The sequence below is a fragment of the Lissotriton vulgaris genome, chromosome 7 (assembly GCF_964263255.1).
Source record: "Lissotriton vulgaris chromosome 7, aLisVul1.2, whole genome shotgun sequence".
In the NCBI taxonomy this organism is placed as follows: Eukaryota; Metazoa; Chordata; class Amphibia; order Caudata; family Salamandridae; genus Lissotriton; species Lissotriton vulgaris.
This window is the reverse complement of record NC_141695.1, coordinates 2,266,794-2,293,913: the sequence shown is the minus strand read 5'-3', so window position 1 is coordinate 2,293,913 and position 27,120 is coordinate 2,266,794. Positions and strand designations below refer to the sequence as shown.

Below are 27,120 nucleotides of genomic sequence, written 5' to 3'. Positions count from 1 at the left end.
TAACAGCGGGACAGGCATTTGTAACAGTGGGACAGGCATTTGTAACAGTGGGACAGGCATTTGTAACAGAGGGACAGGCCTTTGAAACAGAGGGACAGGCATTTCTAACAGTGGGACAGGCATTTGTAACAGTGGGACAGGCATTTCTAACAGTGGGACAGGCATCTCTAACAGTGGGACAGGCATTTGTAACAGTGGGACAGGCATTTGTAACAGTGGGACAGGCATTTGTAACAAGGGGACAGGCCTTTGTAACAGAGGGACAGGCATTTCTAACAGTGGGACAGGCATTTGCAACAGTGGGACAGGCATTTCTAACAGTGGGACAGGCATTTCTAACAGTGGGACAGGCATTTCTAACAGTGGGACGGGCATTTGTAACAGAGGGACAGGCATTTGTAACAGAGGGACAGGCATTTCTAACAGTGGGACAGGCATTTGTAACAGTGGGAAAGGCATCTCTAACAGTCGGACAGGCATTTCTAACAGTGGGACAGGCATCTCTAACAGTGGGACAGGCATTTCTAATAGCGGGACAGGCATTTGTAACAGTGGGACAGGCATTTGTAACAGTGGGACAGGCATTTGTAACAGAGGGACAGGCCTTTGAAACAGAGGGACAGGCATTTCTAACAGTGGGACAGGCATTTGTAACAGTGGGACAGGCATTTGTAACAGAGGGACAGGCCTTTGTAACAGAGAGACAGGCATTTCTGACAGTGGGACAGGCATTTGTAACAGTGGGACAGGCATTTCTAACAGTGGGACAGGCATTTCTAACAGTGGGACAGGCATTTGTAACAGTGGGACAGGCATTTCTAACAGTGGGACAGGCATTTGTAACAGAGAGACAGGCCTTTGTAACAGAGAGACAGGCATTTCTAACAGTGGGACAGGCATTTGTAACAGTGGGACAGGCATTTCTAACAGTGGGACAGGCATTTCTAACAGTGGGACAGGCATTTGTAACAGTGGGACAGGCATTTGTAACAGAGGGACAGGCATTTGTAACAGTGGGACAGGCATTTGTAACAGTGGGACAGGCATTTGTAACAGTGGGACAGGCATTTGTAAAAGAGGGACAGGCCTTTGTAACAGAGGGACAGGCATTTCTAACAGTGGGACAGGCATTTGTAACAGTGGGACAGGCATTTCTAATAGTGGGACAGGCATTTCTAACAGTGGGACAGGCATTTGTAACAGTGGGACAGGCATTTCTAACAGTGGGACAGGCATTTGTAACAGAGGGACAGGCCTTTGTAACAGAGGGACAGGCCTTTGTAACAGAGGGACAGGCATTTCTAACAGTGGGACAGGCATTTCTAACAGTGGGACAGGCATTTCTAACAGTGGGACAGGCATTTCTAACAGTGGGACAGGCATTTGTAACAGAGGGACAGGCATTTGTAACAGAGGGACAGGCATTTCTAACAGTGGGACAGGCATTTGTAACAGTGGGACAGGCATTTCTAACAGTCAGACAGGCATTTCTAACAGTGGGACAGGCATTTGTAACAGTGGGACAGGCATTTCTAACAGTGGGACAGGCATTTGTAACAGTGGGACAGGCATTTGTAACAGAGGGACAGACATTTCTAACAGTGGGACAGGCATTTGTAACAGTGGGACAGGCATTTGTAACAGAGGGACAGACATTTCTAACAGTGGGACAGGCATTTGTAACAGTGGGACAGGAATTTGTAACAGAGGGACAGGCATTATTGACAGTGGGACAGGCATTTCTAACAGTGGGACAGGCATTTGTAACAGTGGGACAGGCATTTGTAACAGTGGGACAGGAATTTGTAACAGAGGGACAGGCATTTCTAACAGTGGGACAGGCATTTGTAACAGTGGGACAGGCATTTGTAACAGTGGGACAGGCATTTGTAACTGAGGGAAAGGCATTTGTAATAGTGGGACAGGCATTTGTAACAGAGGGACAGGCATTTGTAACAGTGGGACAGGCATTTCTAACAGAGGGACAGGCATTTGTAACAGTGGGCCAGGCATTTCTAACAGTGGGACAGGCATTTGTAACAGTGGGACAGGCATTTGTAACAGTGGGACAGGCATTTGTAACAGGGGGACAGGCATTTGTAACAGAGGGAAAGGCATTTGTAACAGTGGGAAAGGCATTTGTTACAGAGGGAAAAGCATTTGTAACAGAGGGACAGGCATTTGTAACAGTGGGACAGGCATTTGTAACAGTGGGAAAGGCATTTGTAACAATGGGACAGGCATTTGTAACAGAGGGACAGGCATTTGTAACAGTGGGACAGGCATTTGTAACAGTGGGACAAGCATTTGTAACAGTGGTACAGGCATTTGTAACAGAGGGAAAGGCATTTGTAACAGAGGGACAGGCATTTGTAACAGTGGGACAGGCATTTCTAACAGTGGGACAGGCATTTGTAACAGTGGGACAGGCATTTGTAACAGTGGGACAGGCATTTGTAACAGAGGAACAGGCATTTGTAACAATGGGACAGGCATTTGTAACATATAGGACAGGCATTTGTAACTGAGGGAAAGGCATTTGTAACAGTGGGACAGGCATTTGTAACAGTCGGACAGGCATTTGTAACAGAGGGACAGGCATTTGTAACAGAGGGACAGGCATTTGTAACAGTGGGACAGGCATTTGGAACAGTGGGACAGGCATTTGGAACAGAGGGAAAGACATTTCCAACAGTGGGACAGGCATTTGTAACAGAGGGACAGGCATTTGTAACAGTGGGACAGGCATTTGTAACAGTGGGACAGGCATTTGTAACAGAGGGACAGGCATGTGTAACAGTGGGACATGCATTTGGAACAGTGGGACAGGCATTTGGAACAGAGGGACAGACATTTCTAACAGTGGGACAGGCATTTGTAACAGTGGGACAGGCATTTGTAACAGAGGGAAAGGCATTTGTAACAGTGGGACAGACATTTGCAACAGTGGGACAGGCATTTGTAACAGTTGGACAGGCATTTGTAACAGTGGGACAGGCATTTCTAACAGTGGGACAGGCATTTGTAACAGTGGGACAGGCATTTGTAACAGAGGGACAGACATTTCTAACAGTGGGACAGTCATTTGTAACAGTGGGACAGGCATTTGTAACAGAGGGACAGACATTTCTAACAGTGGGACAGGCATTTGTGACAGTGGGACAGGAATTTGTAACAGAGGGACAGGCATTTGTGACAGTGGGACAGGCATTTCTAACAGTGGGACAGGCATTTGTAGTAGTGGGACAGGCATTTGTAACAGTGGGACAGGCATTTGTAACAGTGGGACAGGAATTTGTAACAGAGGGACAGGCATTTCTAACAGTGGGACAGGCATTTGTAACAGTGGGACAGGCATTTGTAACAGTGGGACAGGCATTTCTAACAGTGGGACAGGCATTTGTAACAGTGGGACAGTCATTTGTAACAGTGGGACAGGCATTTGTAACAGTGGGACAGGCATTTGTAACTGAGGGAAAGGCATTTGTAATAGTGGGACAGGCATTTGTAACAGAGGGACAGGCATTTGTAACAGTGGGACAGGCATTTCTAACAGAGGGACAGGCATTTGTAACAGTGGGCCAGGCATTTCTAACAGTGGGACAGGCATTTGTAACAGTGGGACAGGCATTTGTAACAGTGGGACAGGCATTTGTAACAGGGGGACAGGCATTTGTAACAGAGGGAAAGGCATTTGTAACAGTGGGAAAGGCATTTGTTACAGAGGGAAAAGCATTTGTAACAGAGGGACAGGCATTTGTAACAGTGGGACAGGCATTTGCAACAGTGGGAGAGGCATTTCAAACAGTGGGAAAGGCATTTGTAACAATGGGACAGGCATTTGTAACAGAGGGACAGGCATTTGTAACAGTGGGACAGGCATTTGTAACAGTGGGACAAGCATTTGTAACAGTTGTACAGGCATTTGTAACAGAGGGAAAGGCATTTGTAACAGAGGGACAGGCATTTGTAACAGTGGGACAGGCATTTCTAACAGTGGGACAGGTATTTGTAACAGTGGGACAGGCATTTGTAACAGTGGGACAGGCATTTGTAACAGAGGAACAGGCATTTGTAACAATGGGACAGGCATTTGTAACATATAGGACAGGCATTTGTAACTGAGGGAAAGGCATTTGTAACAGTGGGACAGGCATTTGTAACAGTGGGACAGGCATTTGTAACAGAGGGACAGGCATTTGTAACAGAGGGACAGGCATTTGTAACAGTGGGACAGGCATTTGGAACAGTGGGACAGGCATTTGGAACAGAGGGAAAGACATTTCCAACAGTGGGACAGGCATTTGTAACAGAGGGACGGGCATTTGTAACAGAGGGAAAGGCATTTGTAACAGTGGGACAGGCATTTGTAACAGTGGGACAGTCATTTGTAACAGAGGAACAGGCATTTGTAACAATGGGACAGGCATTTCTAACATATAGGACAGGCATTTGTAACTGAGGGAAAGGCATTTGTAACAGTGGGACAGGCATTTGTAACAGTGGGACAGGCATTTGTAACAGAGGGACAGGCATTTGTAACAGAGGGACAGGCATTTGTAACAGTGGGACAGGCATTTGGAACAGTGGGAAAGGCATTTGGAACAGAGGGACAGACATTTCTAACAGTGGGACAGGCATTTGTAACAGTGGGACAGGCATTTGTAACAGAGCGAAAGGCATTTGTAACAGTGGGACAGACATTTGCAAGAGTGGGACAGGCATTTGTAACAGTGGGACACGCATTTGTAACAGAGGGACAGGCATTTGTAACAGTGGGGCAGGCATTAGTAACAGAGGGAAAGGCATTTGTAACAGTGGGACAGGCATTTGTAACAGAGGGACAGGCATTTGTAACAGTGGGACAGGCATTTGTAACAGTGGGGCAGGCATTTGTAACAGAGGGAAAGGCATTTGTAACAGTGGGACAGGCATTTGTAACAGTGGGACAGGCATTTGTAACAGAGGAACAGGCATTTGTAACAATGGGACAGGCATTTCTAACATATAGGACAGGCATTTGTAACTGAGGGAAAGGCATTTGTAACAGTGGGACAGGCATTTGTAACAGTGGGACAGGCATATGTAACAGAGGGACAGGCATTTGTAACAGAGGGACAGGCATTTGTAACAGTGGGACAGGCATTTGGAACAGTGGGACAGGCATTTGGAACAGAGGGACAGACATTTCTAACAGTGGGACAGGCATTTGTAACAGTGGGACAGGCATTTGTAACAGAGGGAAAGGCATTTGTAACAGTGGGACAGACATTTGCAACAGTGGGACAGGCATTTGTAACAGTGGGACAGGCATTTGTAACAGTGGGACAGGCATTTGTAACAGTGGTACAGGCATTTGTAACCGAGGGAAAGGCATTTGTAACAAAGGGACAGGCATTTGTAACTGAGGGAAAGGCATTTGTAACAGTGGGACAAGCATTTGTAACAGTGGGACAGGCATTTGTAACAGTGGGACAGGCATTTGGAACAGTGGGACAGGCATTTGTAACATGTGGGACAGGCATTTGTAACAGTGGGACAGGCATTTGTAACAGCGGGACAGGCATTTCTAACAGACACTCTCTCACAGACACTCTCTCACAGACTCTCACAGACACTCTCTCACAGACACTCTCTCACTCTGTCACAAACACTCTCTCACAGACAATCTCTCACAGATACTCTCTCACAGACACTCTCTCACTCTCTCAGACTCTCTCACAGACACTCTCCCACAGATACTCTCTCACAGACACTCTCACAGACACTGTCACAGACACTCTTATAGACACTCATAAACAGTCTCATAGACACTCATAGACACTCTCACAGACACTCACAGACACTCTCACAGACACTCTCACAAACACTCTCTCACAGACTCTATCTCAGACTCTCTCTCAGGCTCTCTCACAGACACTCTAACACACTCTCCCTGCACAGACACTCACTCACAGTACTCTCTCAAATACACTCACTCACATACACTCTCTCACAGACACTCTTTCACAAACACTCTCTCACAGACTCTCACAGACACTCTCTCATATACTCTCACAGACACTGTCTCGCAGACACTCTTCTCACAGACACTCTCTCACAGACACTCACAGGAACTCTCTCACTGACACTATCTCTAACAAACACTCTCCCCCAGACTCCTAAAGATAATCTTTCATAGACTCTCTCACAGACACTCTCACAAACACTCTCTCACAGACACTCTCTCACAAACACTTTCTCACTGACACTTCCACAAACACTCCCTCACTGACACTTGCTCACTGACACTCTCTCACTGACTCTCACGGACACACTCTTACAGACACTCACAGACACTCTCACAGACACTCTCTCACAGACACTCTCAAAGACACTCTCTCACAGACACTCTCTCACACTCTCTCACAGACACTCTCACAGACACACTCACAGACACTCTCACAGACACTCAGTCACAGATACTGTCTCACACACAGTCTCTCACAGACACTTTCTCACAAACCCTCACAGACAAGATCTTACAGACTCTCACAGACACTCTCTCACAAACTCTCACAGACACTCTCTCACAGACTCTCACACACACTCTCTCACAGACTCTCACAGACACTCTCTCACAGACTCTCACAGACACTCTTTCACAGACTCTCACAGACACTCTCTCATATATTCTCACAGACACTCTCTCCCAGACACTCTTCTCACAGACACTCCCTCACAGACACTCACAGGAACTCTCTCACATACACTATCTCTAACAGACACTCTCTCCCAGACTCTCACAGACACTCTTTCATAGACTCTCACAGACACTCTCTCACAGACTCTCCCAGAGACTCTCTCACATACTCTCAGACACTCTCTCACAGACTCTCCCATACACTCTCTCACAGACTCTCACAGACACTCTCTCACACTCTCTCACAGACACTCTCTCACAAACATTTTCTCACTGACACTTGCTCACTGACGCTCTCTCACTGACTCTCACGGACACACTCTCACAGACACTCACAGACTCTCACAGACTCTCACAGACACTCTCACAGACGCTCTCACAGACACTCTCTCACAGACACTCTCAAAGACACTCTCTCACAGACACTCTCACACTCTTCGTCAGACACGGTCGCTCACCTCTACCTCTGCTCACTGTACCTTCTCTACATTGGGTATTGTTAGCGCTCTCCAGTGCCTGCATTAGTGCTTTAATTTGTGCATTCTTACAACGCATTTATTGTTTGCCTGCTGTGTTTTGCTACACTGTAACTTCCTGTGCTCGCACGCTTTGCCGATCGCTTTACTCTATGTTATACCTGCTGCTGACCCTCGCATAGTGTGCTCCGCTCCCCAGGCGCCTCGCTGACCAACTCATTTCTTGGAAGCATTTCCCCATCCCGATCGGCGTTTCAGTCCCAGCCGCCATTATTGTTGTTGTTGTGCCCGGTGCCCGCCCCCTCCACCACGCACCCGCCTCCCAGCAGCTCCTCCCCCCCACTAAGAAGCTAAGCTTCCCCCCTGCCCTCCGAGGCTCTGTGACCGCCCTGACTTCGTCAGACACGGTCGCTCACCTCTACCTCTGCTCACTGTACCTTCTCTACATTGGGTATTGTTAGCGCTCTCCAGTGCCTGCATTAGTGCTTTAATTTGTGCATTCTTACAACGCATTTATTGTTTGCCTGCTGTGTTTTGCTACACTGTAACTTCCTGTGCTCGCACGCTTTGCCGATCGCTTTACTCTATGTTATACCTGCTGCTGACCCTCGCATAGTGTGCTCCGCTCCCCAGGCGCCTCGCTGACCAACTCATTTCTTGGAAGCATTTCCCCATCCCGATCGGCGTTTCAGTCCCAGCCGCCATTATTGTTGTTGTTGTGCCCGGTGCCCGCCCCCTCCACCACGCACCCGCCTCCCAACAGCTCCTCCCCCGCCCCTCCCCCCCTCTTACTTATGACCGATGCTCGTGCGTGCAGCGTTCACGCGCAGCGATCGCGCCCCATTTGCGCCGAAGGTGCGCCAAAGGTAAGCCCGTCTTCGCCCATCCGCGCCTGGACCGCGCCCAGCGCCAGACCCCCTGCCCCTCGCGCTGCCCTGCCCTCCCGCATCACCTACGATGCCGCCACCCTCCTAGCCCTCAACCCCGGTCGCGCCCCCAACTGCGTCCAAGCCGCTCCTGGACAAGCCCATTGACCTTTCTCCTGCTACTCCTGCAAATTCAGCGGCACCGACAACATCTCCGCTACGACCACACCACTGACTCCCGACCCCAACCACCTACAATGCATCCTTCTCAACACCCGATCGGTCCACAGACACGCCATTGACCTATGGAATCTACTAGACACCATTTCTCCAGACGTCGCCTTCCTAACGGAAACATGGATGAATGCTTCCTCCGCACCAGACATCACCATTGCCATCCCTGAAGACTATAAGATCACTCACAAAGACCGTACCAGCCACACAGGAGGAGGAATCGCTATCGTCCATAAGAAATCAATCCGCATCTCAACCAGCTCTGACGCCAACCTCGCCAACTCCGAACACCTTCACTTCCAGATCCACATCGACCCCAAAACCACACTCAGAGGCACCCTCCTCTACAGACCACTAGGACCCCGCGCAAAATTCAGTGAAGACATCACGGACTTCATCACTCCACATGCGCTCCCCTCCAAAGAATACATCCTTCTGGGAGACCTCAACTTTCACCTTGAAAAGATCAACGACCGCAACACCACCACCCTCCTGGACAACCTCGCCAACCTCGGACTTAAACAACTGGTCACTTCTCCCACCCACATCGCAGGTCACACACTCGACCCCATCTTCACCTCCAGCAATCATGTCTCCTTCAGCCACACTACGGATCTCCTCTGGACTGACCACAGCTGCGTTCACTTCACCTACAACAAGCCCAAACCCACCAACCACCTCCAACCAACTCTGCAAAGAAACTGGAACAAAATCTCCACCGACCAGATCTCCTCATCGCTCCTTCTAAACTCCCCAGCCCACTCCTCGGACCCAAACCTAGCCGCCGCCAACTTCACCCTATGGTTATCCAACACCGCCGACACCTTAGCACCACTGAAAAAACGTCAAAGCAAACCTGGCAACAAGAAGGCCTCATGATTCAACGATGATCTTAAGAAGTCCAAGAAACTCTGCCGCACCCTTGAAAAAGCATGGAAAAAAGACCCAACCACCAGCACCAAGGACGCCTTCAAAAGCACCACCCGCACTCACCACCAACTTATCCGAAAGGCCAAGAAAACAGCATTCAAGGATCGACTTGACAACAACGCCCACAACAGCAAGGAACTTTTCAACATCGTCAAGGAGTTTTCCAATCCCTCGGCCAACTCCAACGACATCACCCCCTCTCAAGCCCTCTGCAACTCCCTAGCCTCATTCTTCCATAACAAGATTGCAGACATCCACAACAGCTTCGACAACCAACCCGGAGCCCAACCCACCCAACCACATGCTGAACACTCTCCCCCCGCGAACACCCTTAACGACTGGAACCCAATCACCACTGAGGACACCATCCGCCTGATGAACTCTATCCACTCAGGATCCCCCACAGACCCATGCCCTCACCACATCTTCAACAAAGCAGACTCCGTCATAGCACCGCACCTCCGAGACGTCATCAACTGCTCCTTCAACTCCGCCACCTTTCCGGAAAACTGGAAACACGCTGAACTCACCGCCCTTCTGGAAAAACCCACAGCGGACCCCACCAAACTCAAAAATTACCGCCCCATCTCGCTCCTTCCATTCCCGGCCAAAGTAATCGAGAAAGCTGTCAACAACCAGCTCGCCACTTTCCTCGAAGCCAACAATTCCCTCGACTCCTCACAATCTGGCTTCCGAGCTAAACACAGCACTGAGACCGCCCTCATCGCAGCAACAGACGACATTCGAACTCTACTGGACAATGGAGACACAGTCGCCCTCATCCTCCTCGACCTCTCTGCAGCATTCGACACAGTCTGCCACAGCACCCTTCTACAACGCCTCAGCAACATCGGAATACATGGAAAAGCACTTGAATGGATCACCTCGTTCCTCACCGGAAGAACCCAGAGAGTCCGCCTACCACCATTCAAGTCCGAGGCCACTGAAGTCATCTGTGGCGTACCACAAGGATCTGTCAGGGCCTTGGTTTCTTAAGCCCCCCCTAGAGTTTCTCAGGAGCACTACCCTGAAGCTTACTATCTGCTGAAACGCTAGTACTTCCCCGTTTTCCTAGATGTGACAAATAACTCTGTATAAAAGGAAAACAAAGTAACTTTCCACCATGTAGTTTTTATATTCAGTAAACAATATTTCAGCACGCAAGTGGCGTTAATCGGCATAGACATAAAGTATCAACATGTATCACAGATTCAGTCAAGACTCAAAATGTTACATTAGCACAAGAGTTATTCAATACGTGGTGCATAAAGACTTACACTAGCACAGGTGTTTTCAATACGTACTGCATAGAAGTTGTTTCAAAGTAATACACGCAAATTAAGTCACCTCACATTAACCTCAGGTTGATGTACAAAAGAATGAATAGGTCTCAAGAATTAACTACTGTTCTATTCACAGCATTGTTCTTTGCAATTATTCAAATACCAAAGAGCCAAGATGAGACCAAAAGAACTTAGAACAGAATCTATGCCCTAAGCCCTCCACCGAGGCAGTAAAAGTGTTTAGAAGTCTCAAAACTAGAAGCAAGAGTCCAGAAACCAAATCCGATAAACCAAGTCCAGAAAACAAACAAGGAAACGCCCCTCGCGTTTGTCCTTAAGAGCCTTGTGAAGGTTCCTCCAGCCGGCAAATAGTAATTGGTTAAATCCTAGCTGCGTTTTCTGCAAGCGGATTTTCGTGGTAGTTTACTACCATTTTACAGGAAACAGGGTTGCTTGGAACTCCAGCGAAGACCTCCAGCGTTGGAAACGAAGACCGGATCAGAAGCAGAGGACCTCCGATCTCAGGAACCGAAAGGAATAATCCGCGCGGTGGTTTGGGCGTGGCCGCCTTTATAGTCCCAAGTTGAAGTACGGAGGCTGCAGAGGGAACAAAGACCTCGGCAGCAAAACTCGAAATAGGAACTTCTGAGGCGCAAGGCAACAAGCATTGGCAAGGCGCTTTGATAACATTCGTAACAACAAGCATTGGCACACAGGTGATTCTAACAACAAGCATTGGCAAGGCGCTGTGATAAACATTAGCAATAACAAGCATTGGCAGAGCGATAGCAACAAGCACTGGTGCATAGCAAGGGCAAGAATCATAACAACAATCATTGGCGCATAGCAACAAGCATTGGTGCAACAAGCATTGGTGCATAGCAAGGGCAAGAATCCTGACAGTGCCCCCCAACAAAAACGGAGACACCCCCCCCCCCCCAGGACCTCAAAATTGAGAGATCGGGTGTCGAGCATGAAAAGATCGTACCGAACGGGGGGCATGAACATTGGCTTCAGAGACCCATGAGTCCTCCTCAGGTCCATAGCCTTTCCAGGAGAGCAGATACCAAAGCTTCCCCCTAACACGTTTACAGTCCTTAACACAGCGCACCTCGTACTCATCCCGACCTTTCACAAGAAGAGCAGGAGGGCGAGGTCGCCGCTTGACAGTTCCCTCTTCAGCAGGGAAACATGGAATACAGGGTGAATTTTCATACTGTTAGGAAGGAGTAGCTTGTAAGTCACTGGGTTCACACACTGAATAATCTTATATGGTCCAATGAATTTAGGATGGAACTTGTAACGTTTCCTGAACTGAAAGTTTCTGGTAGAAAGCCAAACCGCATCTCCTACATGAAGATCTGGACCCTTTTGACGCTTCCTGTCCGCAAACTTTTTGTACGTGGCTTTGGCTTTCAATACATTTGTTTGCAAGGCTTTAGTGATGCGTTCCATTTCCCTAAAATGCTAATCCAAGGAAGGTATGTGGGTCTTGTGATGAGCCAGTAGCAAGGGTGAGAAATGAGGATGCCGGCCATAAACAGCAAAAAAGGGCGACAGACCCGTGGAGGCGTTCTGCAGGTTATTGTAAGCGAACTCAGCTTCCCATAAGAGAGTTAACCATGAACCCTGCTTTTTGAATAGGAAACACCTCAGATATTGTTTCAGGACCTGGTTAACTCGTTCTGTTTGCCCGTCTGACTCCGGATGAAAACTAGTGGAGGTGTTACAAGTAATGTGAAGAGCCTTACACCAAGCCTTCCAGAACTGCGAGATAAACTGTGGACCTCGATCTGAAGTAATGGATCTAGGAAGGCCGTGTAGACGAACCACATGTTCCAGGAGTAATTGGACCAAATGAGACGAAGTAGGAAGCCTAGAGCAAGGGATAAAGTGGGCCATCTTTGATAAACGATCCACCACCACAAGAATAGTGTTCATACCTTTCTCTTCCGGCAAATCAGTTATAAAGTCCATAGCAATGTCCTCCCAGACCTGTGTTGGGGTGGGAAGCGGAAGAAGAAGACCTTTCTTTCGACCATGTTCAGTTTTAGCTTGGGCACAAACATCGCAATTCTGTACGAAAGATTGAACATCCCTATTCCAGGTTGGCCACCAGAAATTTCGCTGTAGCAACTCTTTGGTTTTTGTGATACCAGGATGACCAGCCAATTGACTAACATGGCACCACTGTAAAACTTGAGTCTGTAGTTTCTTCGTTGGAACAAATAAGAGGTTGGAGAAGAAGGGTAGATTCTGATGGATTGTTCTATTGGGCCCATCCCGAACCCAGGAAAGAAGTTTGGGTATAGGCATTGCTTGTCTTATTTGTTGAAAGAAAACATCGGACATCGTGGCACCTATGATTTGCTTTTCGGAAAGCATACTAGTAGGTTTGGGATTTGAAAGGAAATCATCTGGTTTATGATCATACCGAGACAGGGAATCTGCTTTGTTGTTCTTGGTTCCAGGTCTAAAAGTTATGATGAAGTCAAATTCTGCAAAAAACAATGTCCAACGGAGTTGTCTGGGAGTTAAGGCTTTTGCACATCTTAGGAATTGCAGATTCCGATGGTCTGTGTATACGGTTACTGTGTGTCTTGCTCCTAGTAAATAGTGACGCCATTCTTTGAAGGCATAACGAATGGCCAGGAGTTCTTTCTCTGCAATGGTGTAATTAGTTTCTGCAGGTAGAAACTTTCTGGACAAAAAGGCAATGGGATACAGTTCATTGGTTTCTTGGTCTCTTTGTGAAAGAATCGCTCCTACTGCAAAGTCAGAAGCGTCCGCTTCTACGATAAAAGGCAAGTCCGAGTCAGGATGTCGCAAAATGGGTGCTTGTGTAAAGGTTCTTTTAAGGGTTTGAAATGAGGAGTCAGTGGTAGAGGACCAAGTGAACTTAACATTTTTCCTTAACAGCTGGGTCAAGGGTGTGGCCATGGTTGAGAAATCTTTGATGAAACGGCGGTAGAAGTTGGCAAACCCAAGAAAACGTTGGATGTCTTTCACTGAAGTTGGGGTAGGCCAATCAAGGATTGCTTGGATTTTTCTTGGGGCCATAGTAATTCCAGACGGAGAAAGAATAAAGCCAAGAAATTCAACTTTGGTGGTATGGAACTCACACTTAGACAGCTTACAGAACAGACCATGAGCTCTCAAGGTGTTTAAGATGGTTTTCACATGTCTAATGTGTTCCTCCGTTGAGGATGAAAAAATTAAAAGGTCGTCAATATAGGCTATGACGAACCTATCTAAGAAGTCCCGAAGGACGTCATTAATAAAAAATTGGAATGCAGCCGGAGCGTTGCATAAGCCAAAGGGCATAACACAATACTCAAACAAGCCAAAACGAGTTCGGAAGGCGGTCTTCCATTCATCACCTGGTCTGATACGGACCAAGTGGTAGGCGCCTCGCAAGTCGAGCTTCGTAAAGATTGTGGCCGAGCGCACTTGATCAAGAAGCACCGGGATCAATGGTAGAGGATATCTATTCTTGATGGTGATATTATTAAGTGCTCTGTAATCGATACAGGTGCGCAATTCTCCATTACTTTTAGGCACAAAAAAGAGCGGAGAAGCTGCGGGAGACTTGGAGGGCCGGATGAAACCATTTTTCAAAAATGTATCAAGATATTCCCGAAGGTGGTTATTTTCTAGGTCGGTCAAGGCGTAGATTCTACTACAGGGTATCTTGGCCCCAGGCACTAGATCTATGGCGCAATCATAGTCTCTATGTGGTGGTAAGGTTTCTGCCTTTTGCTCACAAAAAACATCTGAATATTCTTCGTAGATGGAAGGAAGATCTATGTCTTGCTCAGCGGCTGTGGAGACATAAAGGGCAGATGCAGTGTGTAGAAAGGAACTTGGTGAGCTTTTAGTGTCTTTTACCGGACCCCCACAGCATCCCTGTTTACACCAAGAGGAAGTGAAGTCAATTGTACGTTCAGTCCAATTGATAGTAGGATTATGCATCGTTAACCAGGGAATGCCCAAGATAACTCCGAATTGGGGTGCGTCAATCACATCGAAAGATATTATTTCTTGATGTTGTTCGGAGCCCACATCACAAACCATTACTATGGGAGAGGTGCAGTGAGTGATCATTCCTGAAGTTAATTGGGTTCCGTCGACTGCATAGACTATTTCAGGTTTCTCCTTCACAATAATGGGTATACTTGTTTTTGCAATGAACTTGGAATCTATGAAATTCCCGGTGGCACCAGAGTCAATCATTGCTGCCACCAAGATTTGGTTGAGTTTAGGTATTCTGAAAGAAACATTCAAAGTGAGATGAGGCACTGTTAACTGCAAGGTGTTTGCAATGGTTTGTTCAGGAGGGGACTGCCAACTCGAAAAAGTCTCCTGATCCAATTTCGAGTTCTCTAGTTTTCCGACTTCGTTTCCTTTCTATCTCGAGACCAAGAGTTCTTAGGTTTGAGTGAACATTCCCTAACAAAATGTCCTTTTTTTCCACAATAAATACATAGACCATTCTTGCGCCGGGTTTCTTTTTCTTCAGAAGTTAAAGGTTTCCTCAAACTTCCTATCTCCATCGGCTCTGTGGATTCCTGGGCACTGGGAAGTGATCTATCCTTAGTTCTGGAGAAGATTCTAACATCAGTTCGTTTCTTATCTCCTTTGCGGTCAGCAACTCGATGGTCCAGTCGTAGACTGAGTGCTATAAGATCTGCACATGTTCGAGGTTGAGGATCGATTGGTGCAATAAGGTCTTTAAGCTCATCTCTTAGCCCTTGGTAATAAAGAGCTGCCCTCTTGGCTTCTGGCCAGTCAGTTTCTGCAATGAGACGGTTGAATTGGGTAAGGTAGTGTACAAGTTCCTTGTTTCCCTGTCTTAATTCTAATAGTTCTCTATCGGCTGATCCTGTTATTGTTCTTCTATCGAAAATTCTCTCAAACTCTCGTTTAAACTGCACCCAGTTATATAGTATTGGATCATCGGACTGAACCAGGGGAACCGCCCACATAGCTGCGTCACCACTCAAAAAGGAAATCAGAAAGGCAGCTCGTGACTGAGGATTTGGGAACGAAGCTGGTTTAACCATGAAATGCAACTGAACCTGCGTAAGAAAGGTTTGGAACTTGTTTGGTTCCCCACCAAATCTCTCAGGCTGGGCCAACGGAACAGTAGTAAGAACAGTTACTGAAACAGAGGGCGATGAACCTGATACATTTGTTTGATGCTGAGTTGTAGATGGTGCTGAATCCAAACGTGATTGCAAATGAATAACCTTATTGGCTAAAGCTGCTGTTTCTGTTCTACTGACTGTTAATTCGGTTTGTAAATTCCCAATCATTGCACACAGATCATCCATGGTGGCATTCATTTGGTTTTGCTCGGGAGAAACAAAATTCGTGGGCGGATTATTCTGTCAGGGCCTTGGTTTCTTAAGCCCCCCCTAGAGTTTCTCAGGAGCACTACCCTGAAGCTTACTATCTGCTGAAACGCTAGTACTTCCCCGTTTTCCTAGATGTGACAAATAACTCTGTATAAAAGGAAAACAAAGTAACTTTCCACCATGTAGTTTTTATATTCAGTAAACAATATTTCAGCACGCAAGTGGCGTTAATCGGCATAGACATAAAGTATCAACATGTATCACAGATTCAGTCAAGACTCAAAATGTTACATTAGCACAAGAGTTATTCAATACGTGGTGCATAAAGACTTACACTAGCACAGGTGTTTTCAATACGTACTGCATAGAAGTTGTTTCAAAGTAATACACGCAAATTAAGTCACCTCACATTAACCTCAGGTTGATGTACAAAAGAATGAATAGGTCTCAAGAATTAACTACTGTTCTATTCACAGCATTGTTCTTTGCAATTATTCAAATACCAAAGAGCCAAGATGAGACCAAAAGAACTTAGAACAGGATCTATGCCCTAAGCCCTCCACCGAGGCAGTAAAAGTGTTTAGAAGTCTCAAAACTAGAAGCAAGAGTCCAGAAACCAAATCCGATAAACCAAGTCCAGAAAACAAACAAGGAAACGCCCCTCGCGTTTGTCCTTAAGAGCCTTGTGAAGGTTCCTCCAGCCGGCAAATAGTAATTGGTTAAATCCTACCTGCGTTTTCTGCAAGCGGATTTTCGTGGTAGTTTACTACCATTTTACAGGAAACAGGGTTGCTTGGAACTCCAGCGAAGACCTCCAGCGTTGGAAACGAAGACCGGATCAGAAGCAGAGGACCTCCGATCTCAGGAACCGAAAGGAATAATCCGCGCGGTGGTTTGGGCGTGGCCGCCTTTATAGTCCCAAGTTGAAGTACGGAGGCTGCAGAGGGAACAAAGACCTCGGCAGCAAAACTCGAAATAGGAACTTCTGAGGCGCAAGGCAACAAGCATTGGCAAGGCGCTTTGATAACATTCGTAACAACAAGCATTGGCACACAGGTGATTCTAACAACAAGCATTGGCAAGGCGCTGTGATAAACATTAGCAATAACAAGCATTGGCAGAGCGATAGCAACAAGCACTGCTGCATAGCAAGGGCAAGAATCATAACAACAATCATTGGCGCATAGCAACAAGCATTGGTGCAACAAGCATTGGTGCATAGCAAGGGCAAGAATCCTGACAGGATCCTCTCTCAGCGCCACCCTCTTCAACGTATACATGAGCCCCCTCGCGACCATCGCCCGCCAACACAACCTCAACATCATCTCTTACGCGGATGACACTCAACTTATCCTTTCTCTCACCAAGGACCCCAGCACCGCCAAAACTAACCTACACGAAGGAATGAAAGAAGTTGCTGAATGGATGAAACACAGCCGTCTGAAACTGAACTCAGATAAAACAGAAGTCCTCATCCTAGGTACTTCCCCCTCTGCATGGGACGACTCTTGGTGGCCGGAAGCCCTTGGAAAAGCACCCATCCCGACAGACCACGCACGGAACCTAGGCGTTATCCTGGATTCTTCACTTTCAATGAACAGACAAGTCAGCGCCGTATCCTCATCCTGCTTCAACATTCTTCGCATGCTCAAAAAAACATTTCGCTGGATCCCCACCGAAACCAGGAAAACAGTCACCCATGCTCTGGTCACGAGCCGACTGGACTACGGAAACACCCTCTACGCAGGCACTACCGCTAAACTCCAAAAGAAACTCCAACGAATCCAAAACGCCTCAGCCAGAATCATATTAGACATCCCACGCAACGAACACATCTCTGGTCACCTGAAAAACCTCCACTGGCTACCCGTCAATAAGAGAATCACTTTCCGACTGCTAACCCACGCACACAAATCACTCTACGACATCGGACCAGAATGCCTTAACTCAAGACTGTCCTTCTACACCCCCTCCCGCCAACTACGTTCTTCCAGCCAAGCCCTCGCCACTGTACCCCGCATCAACAAGACCACCATGGGAGGCAGATCCTTCTCTTACCTGGCTGCTAAAACATGGAACTCTCTCCCCACTCACCTTCGCCTTACCCAGAACCACCTAGCTTTCAGAAAGCAACTTAAAACGTGGATATTTGACAAGTAATCCTCCTCCCCCTCCTTAGCGCCTTGAGACCCTCTGGGTATGTAGTGCGCTATATAAATTCTCTGACTTGACTTGACTTGACTCTCTCACATATACTCTCTCACAGACACTCTCACAGACACTCTCTCACAGGCACTCTCACAGGCACTCTCTCAGACTCTCTCACAGACACTCTCACGGACACTCTCACAGACTCTCACCGACATCTCTCACAGACACTCTTTTAGACTCTCTCACAGACACTCTCTCAAAAACTCTCTCAAAGACTCTTTCACAGACACTCTCACAGACACTCTCACAGACTCTCTCACAGACACACTGTCACAGACACTCTCTCACAGGCACTCTCTCACAGACTCTCATAGACACTACCTCACAGACTCTCTCAAAGACACTCTCTCACAGACACTCTCTCACAGACACTTTCAGAGACTCTCACAGGCATATCCCACAGACACTCTCTCAGACTCTCTCACAGACACTCTCTCAAAAACTCTCTCAAATACTCTCTCAAAGACACTCTCACAGACTCTCTCACAGACTCTCTCACAGACACACTGTCACAGAGACTCTCTCACAGACACTCTCTCACAGACACTCTTTCAAAGACTCTCTCACAGACACTCTCTCACAGACACTCTCTCACACAAACTCTCTCACAGACTCTCTCTTACAGACACTCTCACATTCTCTCACCGACACTCTCTCACAGACCTCTAACAGACACTCTCACAGACTCTCTCACAGACACTCTCTCACAGACACTCTCTCACAGACACTCTCTCACAGACACTCTCTCAGACATCTCCCACGGACACTCTCCCACGGACACTCTCTCAGACTCTCTCACGGACACTCTCTCAAAAACTCTCTCACAGACACTCACAGGCACCCTCTGAGAGACACTCTCTCACAGGCACCCTCCCAAAGGCTCCCAGAGACACTCTCTCACATACCCTCACAGACACTCTCTCAGACTCTCACAGACACTCTCTCACAAACTCACAGACACTCTCACAGACACTCTCTCACAGACAATCTCTCACAGACACTCTCACAGACACTCTCTCACAGACACTCTCACATACACTCACTGATACTCTCTCACAGACACTCTCTCACAGACACTCTCACAGACACTGTCACAGACACTCATAGACACTCTCATAGACACTCATAGACACTCTCACAGACACTCTCATAAACACTCTCCCAAAACTCTCACAGGCACTCTCTCACAGACTCTATCTCAGACTCTCTCTCAGACTCTCTCACAGACACTCACTCACAGAACTCTCTCACAGACACTCTCTCACAGACACTCACTCACAGACTCTCTCTAACATGCACTCTCTCACAAACACTCTCACAGACACTCTTACAGACACTCTCTCACAGACACTCTCTCACAGACACTCTCTCACAGACACTCTCTCACAGACAATCTCTCACTCTCTCAGACTCTCTCACAGACACTCTTCCACAGATACTCTCTCATAGACACTCTCACAGACACTGTCCCAGACACTCTTATAGACACTCATAAACACTCTCATAGACACTCATAGACACTCTCACGGACACTCTCACAGACACTCTCACAGACACTCTCACAAACACTCTCTCACAGACACTCTCTCACAGACTCTATCTCAGACTCTCTCTCAGACTCTCTCACATACACTCTAACTGACACTCACTCACAGACACTCACTCACAGAACTCTCTCACATACAGACACTCTCTCACAGACACTCTCTCACAGACACTCTCTCACAGCCTCTCACAGACACTCTTTCACAGACACTCTCACAAACACTCTCTCACAGACACTCTCTCACAGACACTCTCCCAAACTCCCTCAGACTCTCTCTCAGACTCTCTCACAGACACTCACTCACAGAACTCTCTCACAGACACTCTCTCACAGACACTCACTCACAGACTCTCTCTAACGTGCACTCTCTCACAAACACTCTCACAGACACTCTTACAGACACTCTCTCACAGACACTCTCTCACAGACACTCTCTCACAGACACTCTCTCACAGACAATCTCTCACTCTCTCAGACTCTCTCACAGACACTCTTCCACAGATACTCTCTCATAGACACTCTCACAGACACTGTCCCAGACACTCTTATAGACACTCATAAACACTCTCATAGACACTCATAGACACTCTCACGGACACTCTCACAGACACTCTCACAGACACTCTCACAAACACTCTCTCACAGACACTCTCTCACAGACTCTATCTCAGACTGTCTCTCAGACTCTCTCACAGACACTCTAACTGACACTCACTCACAGACACTCACTCACAGAACTCTCTCACATACAGACACTCTCTCACAGACACTCTCTCACAGACACTCTCTCACAGACTCTCACAGACACTCTTTCACAGACACTCTCACAAACACTCTCTCACAGACACTCTCTCACAGACACTCTCCCAAACTCTCTCAGACTCTCTCACAGACACTCACTCACAGAACTCTCTCACAGACACTCTCTCACAGACACTCACTCACAGACTCTCTCTAACATGCACTCTCTCACAAACACTCTCACAGACACTCTTACAGACACTCTCTCACAGACACTCTCTCACAGACACTCTCTCACAGACACTCTCTCACAGATAATCTCTCACTCTCTCAGACTCTCTCACAGACACTCTTCCACAGATACTCTCTCATAGACACTCTCACAGACACTGTCCCAGACACTCTTATAGACACTCATAAACACTCTCATAGACACTCATAGACACTCTCACGGACACTCTCACAGACACTCTCACAGACACTCTCACAAACACTCTCTCACAGACACTCTCTCACAGACTCTATCTCAGACTCTCTCTCAGACTCTCTCACAGACTCTCTAACACACTCTCTCTGCACAGACACTCACTCACAGTACTCTCTCACATACACTCACTCACACTCTCTCACAGACACTCTCTCACAAACACTCTCTCACAGACCCACTCTCCCACTCTCTCTCACTGACTGACTCTCTCTCTCTCTCACTGACTGACTCTCTCTCACTGACTGACTCTCACTGACAGACTCTTGCTCACTTACTGACACTCTCTCTCACAGACACTCTAACTGACACTCACTCACAGACACTCACTCACAGAACTCTCTCACATACAGACACTCTCTCACAGACACTCTCTCACAGACACTCTCTCACAGACTCTCACAGACACTCTTTCACAGACACTCTCACGAACACTCTCTCACAGACACTCCCTCACAGACACTCTCCCAAACTCTCTCAGACTCTCTCTCACAGACACTTTCCCACAGATACTCTCTCACATGCACTCTCTCACAGACACTCTCTCACAGACTCTCTCACAGACTCTCTCTCACAGACACTCTCTCACAGACCCACTCTCCCACTCTCTCTCACTGACTGACTCTCTCTCTCTCTCACTGACTGACTCTCTCTCACTGACTGACTCTCACTGACAGACTCTTGCTCACTTACTGACACTCTCTCTCACTGACTGACTCCTTTCACTGACTGACCCTTTTCACTGACTAACTCTTTTCATTGACTGACACTCTCTCTGACTGACTGACTGACTCTCGGTAAAAGACTGACTCTCGGTAAAAGACTGACTCTCGCTTAAAGACTGACTCATTCTCAACTCTCTTTCACTCACTGACTGACTCACTCTCTCACTCTCATTCACTCTCACTGGCTGACTCTCACTCTCACTGACTGACTCTCTCACTCACTCTCACTGAATGACTGACTGACCTTCACCCTCCTGTTATTTATGCCCCCATAACAAAAAACCTCACAACATGCAACCCTTGGGACGGGCAGATACAAGTTGCCAGCGTTGAAAGGACAAAAAAACCTCGACATTATTTTTAATACTTTTTTAATATGGTCGTTCAGTTGTACATATTTCTTTTTTGGTCATATCTAAGGTAACAAAAACGCTTCTGACACTTCTTTATTATAACTTGTCAGCATGCTGCAAAGTTCTGTGCAGCACGGCTTAAAGACATAGGGAAAGCCAATTTCTCTGGCTAAACCTTCTAAGTTCCCAAAGGCCAGACCTATTGGCTATGCCAGGGCTTGTTAGCCCTGTTGCACAGCGGTTGATCTTAAGAGTTCTCTGGTGAATATTAAGGACGACGTTGTAAACCCCCTCCCCCCCCCCCCCCCCCCCCCCCCCCCGCTTACAGTGATAAGCTTGCATTGAATGAACTGCTGCTTTAAGGGCGGAGCTCCAAGCAGATCTACAGCCCCTCCCTCGTGTGGATTTATTCTCCCAATTCAATCTGCAGAGCTGCAGGGTGCCCGCCAGGTGGCGACTGTCAGCTGGTTTATGTGTTTTGAGCACCTATCATGCTGGAACCTGCTGCTTTATAATAATTCGAGATAGTGAAACTACAAGGACCAATTTAAATGGGATCAGCGGGGCTTGCCTTCCCGGGCTCGGCTCCCCCGAGGTCCCCCAGTCCCCCCTTCGCAATCCTGTAACCCCTGTTGTTCAGATTGCCTCTAATTGCACATTGGATTACATTTGTGGCAGCAACAGGATTACACTTTCTTTCCCTTATAGCGCAGCGTAAACGTGTTCGTGCCCTCGAGGGGCGTCTGTACCATCGGATAGTTTTCCAGGTTCGGAATTCAACACATGATAAATGGCACCTACCACAGGTTTTCAAATTCCAAATGGGGGGTAGCATGCACATTTGGTGCTGTCAACACCAGAATCTATGTGTCCTGATAATGACTTGGTATTTCCGATGTGTGTCTGTATGCGGGGGTCAACAGGGGGTGAAAGACATTGCCATTTACAACGACTTTACTTGATTAATGCTTCACAAAGGGAAAAAACACAACAAAATTGTCAATTCCAATAGCTCAAAACAATGTGATTGCGAGACCTATTGCATTGTAAATGCTTGTTGTGAAAGCTTTGTTTTTGGGCTGGTTCCTGCAGGTCATTGGCGCCTTCCTAGGGTCTCCTGTAGTGCTGGTTTTATTGTGGCATTCTGGTGGGGGTGAGGAGCTGCTCTGTGGCCCCCGGGTGGGATTCAGATGTGGCAATGGCTGGGATCGGGGCTCGCGCTCCCTTGGACGATGGAGTCTGAAGGGGATTATGCAAACTGACAAACAATGATGGCCAAGTACACGGGGAAGAAGGAAGCTAAGACCAAAAGGAAATACATGCTCTAGGAGCCACCCAGACGTTTCACACCAACAGGCACATGCAGACAACACATCCACAGGACCCTAAAAGTGTTCACAAAACTCTCCGATAGGAGCAGTAAGAAGGTCAATAATACATTAAAACTTACACCCCAGGCCTCCTGTACAGTAGACCAGGTCCCAAATCGTAAAACCTGGAACCAGACCCAGAAGTCCAGTTCCCCCCAGCCAGGCACCATTTCTTAGTGGACTCTCAGGTTTCAACTAGTTTTGGGCCAGATTACAAGCCCTCCAGAGATAACACTCACACTTGGAAGTCAGAATCATTGTCATATATATAGAGACGAGCTTCTGGTGGTGGTTTCCACGCAGCAGTCTTAAGCCGTGCCACTATAGCGCCATGTCGGCCACAGATGCAGTGGAACCATGGCCCACCTATAAGGGAAACACCTTGCACTGGAGAACAGGGAGGATTTGATTATATAGGACTCTTACAGGAGGAATGTAGTCAAGAAAAGGAAACCTAACTTTCGAGAAGGGAAGGTTCGGTCCAGGAGTAGGCAGCGATTACAAGGGGCGTTAAGCAAGCCCCTATAGTCCTGGTTGGGGGGGGCTTTCAGTCGCCATCCATTCAGCCAAAGACCTATGAATATCAGTGAAATGTGGGCCTCTTAAGGGCCCCTCACAGTTGTCTGCAGGTAGACCACACCTCTGTGTGTTAAGCCACTTCTGTAAGGGTAGCATGTCATGAGGCTTTGCCTGATGAATGCCTCAGATGAAGCAGTGAAGGCATGACCTCTGTCCCACTAACATCTTTCCGACAGGTACTTGGGGCTCAGAGTCTTTTCCAGAGGTCAGATAGAGACATGTGATAATCAATTTCAGGAATGGTGTTTTCAGTAATCTTGTTCCAGCAGAGAGGGAGCCAGGGCTCAGCAGCTCTTGAGAGATTTAGTCCAGTTTCTTAGCCAGACTGAGGCCACCAAAGAAGACGGTGAAAAAGGCAACCAGTGAAACATGCGCAAACCCCATCTGTGGATATTGTCTTCTGTGAATGACGGCCCAGGGAAAGGATCTTGATGTATTTAAAACAAAAAAAATTGAAACCAGCGCCAAAATGCCATTTTGGGCAATGTTTTTTAAAGTTTGTTTGTTTTTTCTTTTTTTAGGATGCTTTTAAACAATACTTTAAGAAGAAAGTAACCTGTATTCACCTGTCTGACCTTAAAAGGGGTGAAGGACCCAATATCAATGATGAATTCCCCAATGTGCAAAGAGTCACCACGAGGCCAGAGCTCAAAGTAAGTTATTTGGAGGCTTTGCCTTAAACACTCAATTTTCTCCATAATTTTTAAGCTAAAAGACTGAAGGGATGATTTACAATTTGAGGAAGAAGGTACTCTATTGCAATGGCAACGGAGTACCCTCGCGCAGACGCATGCCCCACCAGCATGATTTAGGGCTGGGCAGAGATTAAGCATGTCGGTGACCGAGCTTACTCCAGCTGTGTGTGACGGGAGGAAGTAAGTGTCCGCCACTCACAACTCCCTCCACGCAAACAGCCCGCTAATGGCTGCGGTGGACCGGGGAGGGACTGGCGTAATCTGGCACCAAGTTCGGGCAATGCGTGGCAGTGCAAATATGCAATATTTTATAAAAATCACCCTTCTGTGCAAACATTGATATTTAAACACGGAACCCTACTCTAGACTGACCCTGCACCCCGAGAAACGCATGTTCTTATTTCTATAGCGAGTATAGGACAGTTTGCATTGATCAATAAAAGCAAATGTCACAAACAGAAAAGACTTCCCAAACGAAACGCAGGGTCAGTCTAGACTCTGGAGGCTGGTAACGGTGGTTCTTTTTCCGCCAATGTGGGATGTATGTGGGTCACATCCCAAACCCAAAGCACCGAGGTTAGGAACCAACTAAATAGGCCTACTTAGTAGTGACGACTGGTGCTGGAACATTTGAAGGTTTTGACCCTGATTCTCTGTAGATACATCTAAACATGGAACCCTGCTGAACAGGGAGAGTGTGCAGCCCTCACGGTCCTGACCCTCAATGAAATAAGCGCAGTGACAATGCTGTGGCCTCTCCCCTCTAAAGTGTTGTGGGGTGGGGGGATAAATGCCTGCAACCTCCAATGAACAGACACTAGAGAGCTCTTCTATGACTCCCTTGTACATGCATAATCTTTTGTAATGTGTACATTTAAGGGTAAATATTACATTTCATGAGGCTAAATGGTGTTAGTATGTAAAGTGGATTATTCGAAGTGCCTCACACTTCATCTGCACCTCTACAGGTAGTCAAGGAAGTGAGAGAGTGCTGATGTATCTGAGGCAGGCATTGGTGAAGCAGCAGGGCCGGAATGACTGCTGATGGGACCTGATGGGAGATACTTCACCAGCCCAAAAAGACTCCTCCTGTGTAGTCAGGGTGTGAAAGCACTAAATCAAGAACTGGAGAATCTCAAGTATCTGGAGAAATGACAGAGGGGTCAAAGGTGAAGCAAGGAGCATCATCTCATGCGGATCATTTGGCACAAAATGTACAGGTTTGCACCCAGCTTCACACCCTGGGTGGGGACTGTGGTCACCTGTGAAGAAAGGCTCCGTAAGCGCTTGGAAGCATTTTGTGGCACAAAGACAGGAGTTCAGACTGAACACAACTAGCGGTCTTACTGGGTCTGAATGAAAGAATGTGACTGTCATCCACAGCCTGATTTCAAGCAGATGCTTTACAAAGACTGAGACTGAGCTCGAAAAATCATGCGTGAGCTTGGGAGAAGAGTGACCTCGCACCTACTCGTTGAGTGAATCCTACCTGAAGAGTATCCAATGTGTGCTTCACAGTGTGTAACTACCCTGTCCCGAGGAAACTTAAATAGAGATCAGATGAAGTTCCTTTTTATTACTCTTATTTGCCTCTTTTCCCCTCAGGTATTAATCCGACAGAACTTCAGTCGAATCATGTGGCTCAATCTTCCCACCTCTTTCAGTGTGCCTTTGGTACATTAGTCAGTGTGTCTCATGGGTCCTAAACTGCCTCTAACATCCTTCTTCCTTCTTATGTCTTTAGTCTCTGGTGTGGTTATAAATCATTACATTTATATGCACAATTCATCGTATCTCAGCGGTTGAACCATGTTTTGGGCAATGAGTCTGAAGTGACTCTGGATCTTGCAGCCTCACGGGGATCTGAAGATCATGCGTGTATAGGAAGGTCAAAGCATCATGTGTAAGGGTAACACGCTTACCGGACATTATCTACACCTAAGGATATCCGCACAATCCCTGGCACTTTGTTCGAAGCTTCTGTACTTGTCGTCAATGAGAAACCTGCTGGTGGTGTTCATCCAGGGAACTTAACCTGTCTCCTGTAGTACAACTAATGTTCAGGAAGGGAAGAGGTCAAATGTAGTGTCCTATGGGGCAGTCACAAGTGCTAGCAGTGGAAGAACTTTGGAAGTGCATGCTAGCCAGACACAAGTGCCTAGAACTGATTCCCCAGCAATATCATTTGCAGATGAAGGCTAAGGAGGTATTTACTGATGTGATTTAAATTGTGCTGTTTAACTCTGCAGGTGAGGTGCCTCAAGGTGCAGAAAGTCCGCTATGTCTGGGATCGGGCAGAAAACCGGTTCCAGAAAATTGGGTGAGCGTTCAATGCTGTTCTGATGTTTGCAGCAATGGAAGGGGAGCTTGCAAACCAAGACTAATTGATTGTTTTTCCGATTTCAGAGTCTTGGAAGACAAATACACCTGCTCAGATGTACATTCACTGTTGGGACGGGGATTTACACATGAAGAGCATAGGATCAGGTAAGGGAGTGGCTCTAAAGCAGTCAACATGATTGTGTTTCATGGAAACCACTGGAGGCTTTCCATCCAGAGAAGCAGGGATGCTGCGACATTGTCTTCTC

General features: G+C 47.3%; 1 protein-coding gene across 1 annotated transcript in view; it reads left to right on the top strand.

Annotated features, from left to right (window-relative positions):
* LOC147700477 (putative cation-transporting ATPase 13A4) overlaps positions 1–27,120 on the top strand; it is a 567,847-nt gene that overhangs the window by 44,973 nt on the left and 495,754 nt on the right. Inside the window, exons 3-5 of the mRNA XM_086928422.1 lie at positions 24,359–24,490; positions 26,782–26,852; positions 26,939–27,019. Of these exons, the coding sequence (XP_086784548.1) occupies positions 24,359–24,490; positions 26,782–26,852; positions 26,939–27,019 (284 nt within the window). The remainder of the gene's footprint in view (positions 1–24,358; positions 24,491–26,781; positions 26,853–26,938; positions 27,020–27,120) is intronic.